At 40.8% G+C, this 5,990-nt stretch overlaps 1 protein-coding gene across 1 annotated transcript; it reads right to left on the reverse strand.

The window, feature by feature from the left end:
• Window positions 1-2,318: 2,318 nt before the first annotated feature.
• On the reverse strand, window positions 2,319-4,726 carry nkx1.2la (NK1 transcription factor related 2-like,a). The gene is made up of 2 exons (XM_084561413.1): window positions 4,096-4,726; window positions 2,319-2,990 (listed from the first exon to the last, which is right to left on the reverse strand). The coding sequence occupies exons 1-2, from the start codon at window positions 4,280-4,282 to the stop codon at window positions 2,377-2,379; spliced, it is 801 nt and encodes a 266-aa protein (XP_084417539.1). The 5' UTR covers window positions 4,283-4,726; the 3' UTR covers window positions 2,319-2,376.
• Between the last annotated feature and the right edge of the window lie 1,264 nt (window positions 4,727-5,990).

Consider the following 5,990-nt stretch of genomic DNA (forward strand, 5'->3'; position numbering starts at 1 on the left):
GGACAGGATGACATTGTCCAGCTTTTGACAGAAGAGAGAAAATCCCATCTAATTGAAGGATGCTTGTCAGCCCTCAAACCATCAAACTGATGTCAGGGGAAATTGCATACCGGCCAGTCGGCTCTTCCACCAGCAGCACACTCACTGGCTGCAGATACAGGCAGAGGGCTCTTATTCCACCAGTGTATCGCAGATAAAAGAAGTGAAAGCACAACACACTCTTGAAAGATGTCAACTAATGACACTGGCTTGACAGTGGGTTTCAAACTTCCCGTCTTCTCCCTAGGGACTGTGCCGATCAGGCTGGCTACCAAAAGCTGTTGCACCGCATCTTTTTTTGTCTGTTCTGTTGCTGTCTTCTCTCAGCTCAGTGGGTGATACGTTACATAAATTGTGCATGGAGAAAGAAACAAAGGAAGAGAGTAGTGTATTCACCACAATCATACACCAGATTTACCGTGGTAAATTAGCAGGAGATCCTAAATTGAATCTGGTTGCGTTATTAAATGATTCTCATTTCTCTCAGAGCAAAATATAGGTATAAATATGACCTCCTAGAAATCACATAACATGCTCTTCTTCTACACCATATGATCATCATATTCTTTGATTGATAACTTTATTTCCCTCTCTGATAAGAAAAGGGGATAAAGAAGGTCTAATAAAATAAAGTTGCACAAACTCAGATGATAATAAAGACAACGTAAAATGTTGTAGAAAATGTAACAATTAATCTGAAAACGAGCATTTAATAAATAAAATTATTGCACTACTGGTGCAAGCAATTAGACTGAAGTGATAAGGAATGAAACAGTGACCCCGTGTGGTTGTAGGGTGTAAGTGCAAGTCAGGCTGACTAGTTGACAGCTCCAGGAGTAAACCCTTCAGGTTCTGTTCTGTTCAGACTTTAGTTAAGATAAACTACACTATTAGCAGCAAAACCAAGTGGCTCATCATTAATATGGACCCCTTTTAGATATTCCATTCATCAAATACTCATAGATTTTATGACACCTTTTACAGAAAATGTATAACCCCTAATGTCTTTATTAATGACTAATAACTAGGATTTTAATCAAGTATAGCACTGATATGAACAACCTCTGAGCATATTCCTATCTCTTAGATAATACCTAAATTAATAATTCTTTGATTTTCTTACACTGCTGTTATAAATGGTCGTAAGTCGATAATGCAGGGTCATAGTAAGCTAATAATAATTTATAAGTCATCGATAAAAGGTACTATGTATCCCAAAACGACAACACGTAACACCCAGTGGGTCAGTGTCTTATTACTGACCTATGAAGGACTAGTAACTGATTTATTAAACTAGTAGCTACAGCTTAAATAGACTTTAATATTGTTCTCGAGCAGTACTGCCATGAGTTATTGGCACTGATACATTTATAAACATTTCTATTGTACAGAATAGCTCATTTTGTGGGTGATAACTTTATTTGCAAAGTAATCTATAACTTAAATTGTCATGTACAGCAGAGTAGACATTTGGTTTAAGGGAGTTTAAATAACTAAATAATGCAATATAAGTACAATTCTTCAAAACTGTGATTATATAATTACTTTCAAACACTGTGTAAAATGTAATCTGCTGTTGTTTAAAGTTAACTTGGTCTGTGCTTGAATGCATTATTGTTAAAATTTGAATATCACTTTTGCTCTCATAGCGGCATTCAGTTAGTAACTCATGAGCTTCTTGAATTTACTTTTACTTTGATATCAGCCATGTTGTCCAGGAGGTTGCAGCCCATTAACAAGGACATGATTCATTATATCACATTATGTCTTATTAATGTTGAGTGGTTTGCAGCACATACTGCAGTCCACACTCATTTGATGTGACTTTGTAATACGCAGACACACACTGGTGTTTTGTTTTTGATTTTTTAATTAAGTTACACCGACAATGTTGTATAAATGGCAACATATGAGATGTGCAAGCCTTTGAGAGGTAGAAACGATGTTGAATTATGCCACAGTTTGAGATGTGAGACAGTACATTGATACAGAAATCTTGCTGTATGCTGCCAAATACACTGTGAGGAGGTGTGCCGGCAAATACAAGGACAGACAGACAAAACTAAGGAACACTTTAAATGTTTAAATAATTGCTGCGTTCACCCACAGATCACTTATTGTCAGTTTGTTCAGATTGATAAATATTAAAGACAGTCAATAACCTTCTTGAACTTGTTCAAACTGCCTTCAGGGTAAACCAGTTGGGTAATTTGTAACACAGAATAAAACAGGTACAATTATTTTGGGCAGTAAAGCTGTTATTTTGTCAACCAGTATAAAAAACACATATTTGCCCGAAGGATAACCAGCTGCAGCCTGCATCAGTCTTGGTGTATTTTATAGGTGTGGGTTAAAATAAGTCGGCTGGACGAATCCACTGGACATGAATGGATGCAGGAGCCCTCCAGTGGATGAAAGCGGAACACCACCGGCGGTGTGGAAGATCACATTCCCAGAGCTGAAGTTGGAGAAAGTTTGGTGGAAGCTGGCGGAGCTTGACCCGCAGGTGCCCGGGTTCGGACTGACGTTCACCAGGGAGTTGGAGCCTGGCTGCAAGGTGCTGTCCGCCCCGGGGTTCTGCTTTTTCCATTTGGTCCTCCTGTTTTGGAACCAGATTTTCACCTGGGTCTCGGTCAGACTTAATGACAGGGCCAGGTTTAGTCTCTCGCACACGGACAAGTAACGAGTGGCGCGGAACTTATTTTCCAGAGCCACGAGTTGTTCATAAGTGAACGCTGTTCTGGCGCGCCGTGGTTTGGCGCAGGCCTGGTCGTGGCGCCGCCGCTTGTGTGGTGAGGGGTCCTGCAAGGTGACCGCTGACTCCCTGTCCTCATCCTCCTGCTCCCCGGTGAGACAGGGCTCTGTGTCGGCAGGTGGGGAAAGCAGAAGAGGGTCGGCGATGACTGTACGATGCCTGGAGAGAGCAGAGTGTTCATCTCCTGTCTCTTCTCCTGTGAATAAAAGATTAGAGTTCACTCACATCTCGAAAATCTCTGCAGCAAATTATACTGTTGGATACTGTGACAGTGAAACAAGTAACATTTATGCTTTTGATGAGTTTGTGTTTCAGTAATGAAGGTAACAAAAGCCTAAAAGACCTCGAAATGAGTCCAGTCGGCCGTGGTGCTGAAGGACAGTTCCTGACAAGACTGAGGTCTGTGCGTCAAATCCCAGATTTGAAGACACACCTGATTAGTAAATGCGCAATCATTGTGCAGCTTTAGACCTCTTTGTTTAGTTTAGACTGCCGTTTAAATACCAAACACAGAAGGCCTAACGTTGACATCTGTAAAGTGTTTGATTAGGATCCTCAGGGCGTTGGAGCGAAACGAAGCATAGATCCAGAGGAGGGGAAAGACTTGGTCACTAATCCTTAAATAATTTATAAACCACACAGCGCCTCAAATGTCATGTTGCGGAAAGAAATCCCGTCTAAATCCAGCTCCGCCAACTCAGCCATGACGTGCTAATGGAGTTTCATATTTGCGGGTGGATCGATAAATGTCATCTATTTAAAGGGAAGTTTTAATCGAACGATATTTAGGATCAGACATGGATGGGGTGTGAAGTTTGTACCTGCAAGGTGCTGGAGGGAGATATGCAGGATGCAGTAATGGGATATCGATCAAAGCGCGCGGAGGCATCCTCAATGGGACGATTTAAACAATTATCTAGCCTGCCTGTCCCAATGCCAATCACACGCTGGGGCTCTGGGAGCAAGCCTTTGTGGCTTCCCTGAAAGGAACCTCAGCCTTGGAAATTAAGGGAAGGTCATACAGAGATGACAGTAAATTTGATAGATGGGGCTTCATTTTCTGGTGTTTAGTCTATGCCCACAGATTAAGAAATAAAAACTTTTTTTAATGGAGGATTTTAAAGCAAATATTTAATTGATTCATGTTCTAATTTTACAGTATTTATATTGTTATTTTGACATTTATATGTAAAGATTTGTTCATAAGTCTGGGTAAACGTTTGTAATATTTCTTAATGCAAACAAAAATACATAACTACATTTTTAAAAAATCACTAACAGGAATTATTTGATCTCCCTACCTGCTTCTGTGTGCGCCACTCTGAAATCTCCGGCTTCAGCGCTGTCCAACTCCAAACTTGTCCTCTCTGCATCTGGCACGGGAAACTTCTCCTTCGCGATTGAAAGTTCATTTACCCTTTTGCTGTTGAATTTGTTCGGATCCAATATGTCAATTATAGAGAAGGAAATCTTATGACTGGACGTCATTGTCACTCTGGCTCCAGCATCCTTTACACAGAAAGACCCTTAAAGATAGAGAGAAAAAAAAAACAGCCGATGTGCGTAATTACGCGTGTGGAGGAGAACTTCTTATAGTTTAGCCTGCGTCTTGTCTTCAGACCGGAGCAGTGGCGATGGTCTCTCTGGGTGCCGGCTTCGCTCCTCTGCTTCTGTCTGTCAGTCTCTCGGCGTGAATGAGATGACCGGAGCGCGGTCTTTAAAGCGTCTGTCCCCCCCAGTCTCTCAACCAGCCACGTGACACAAACACTATTAGTGTTTCGCACGACCACCTAATGGGCTCAAAGCATTCGCCAATAATGACCCATATCATTAAATTCAATAATTCGCGACTTGAAAGTAAATTGAGCACAGCTGGCACTTGATCCATATCAGAGATCCCCCTGTCTCCCCATACTGGACTCTTTCAGTGGTAGTTATCGTGTAGGGGATTTTTGTGTCTCCTGAGCGACAGGGAAAACTTAATAGAAACCGAACTGTTCTCAGTTTCAGCAGACTATGTATAGAAATGGTGCAGCATTTCCTGGCCCATCAGGACAATAACTTTTCATGTTAAAAGTTTGAACTAGATTTTTAAATGCCACTTTCAGTATTGGGATTGTAGTCATATTTACGTGTTTATATCAATATTTAAGGGAAAACAGATCATTAGTGCATTAAAATGGGCTTCATCTGAAGTTAATGTATGATTACAGCCTTTCCATCCTTTAGAAAGTTGCCTTGTGCATAATTGAAAGTATCTTATCTCATGAATTATACATTATTGTTGTTTCTATTCCATGAAACTATTGATAATGCTATTTCCAGATAAGTATTCAGGAAATGCTTATCTGGAATACTATTTCCAGATAAGTATTTCCTGAATCCTTTGTGCTACTGCGTATTGCACTGCAATATCTCTCATTTCAGCTGGAGAAAATGACCTTTATGCTTGATCCATAGCACAACAGCTCCTAGCTTGTTAGTGAAAACTAAATGAGGACGTGTGTGCAGACTGAAAGAACCCATGATGACTCACTCATCCACGTCTTCTTTAAAGCATCCACTGCTAAACGGATAAAGGGTGGCGTGAATGCAGCTGATTGTTTTCTCGCCTAATGTGATGGATTTATAAGCACAATCAATCGGCTCCCTATAGTCATCGCGATTAGTATTCAATATAGAGTGACACGGGCTTGTTTAAGGCTTGATGCCGGGTGATGGCTAAAGTGGTGAAACCAGCACAGGATCGATATTCTCAGCAGGTGTCCAATACAGATAAAACCTGATGGCTACAGACAGTCATTTTGGAAACCGGGAGGCTAAACCAGCTACTGAAACTGCACAGAGGGGCTTGTTTTAGACCTCCTTTAGTCCTTGAATGACTTAAATCATCCTGTTTTAAGTAAATCCTAATTGTGTTATTGCTCTCAGATTAGTCTCTTGTGCTTTTGTGGATATTGGGAATAAAAATGTATTCTTTTTTTTTCTGTTTGTTGTAGTTATTAGCATATTTTACCATCTAAGCCTGTGAGGTCCAGATGAGACAGAAGGCCTTTTTCTGTGAGTAGTTCTCTCCGCTTTTGCTGACATGGGAGATCCATTTGTGTTTACACACTGTCAAATTCCTCCCTACACAACTTCCTGTGTTACTTACACGGTTCAAGGTGATTACTCTGCTACATGCAGGTTTCATTGC

This window comes from Chelon labrosus, assembly GCF_963514085.1.
Source record: "Chelon labrosus genome assembly, chromosome: 15".
NCBI classification, from domain to species: Eukaryota; Metazoa; Chordata; class Actinopteri; order Mugiliformes; family Mugilidae; genus Chelon; species Chelon labrosus.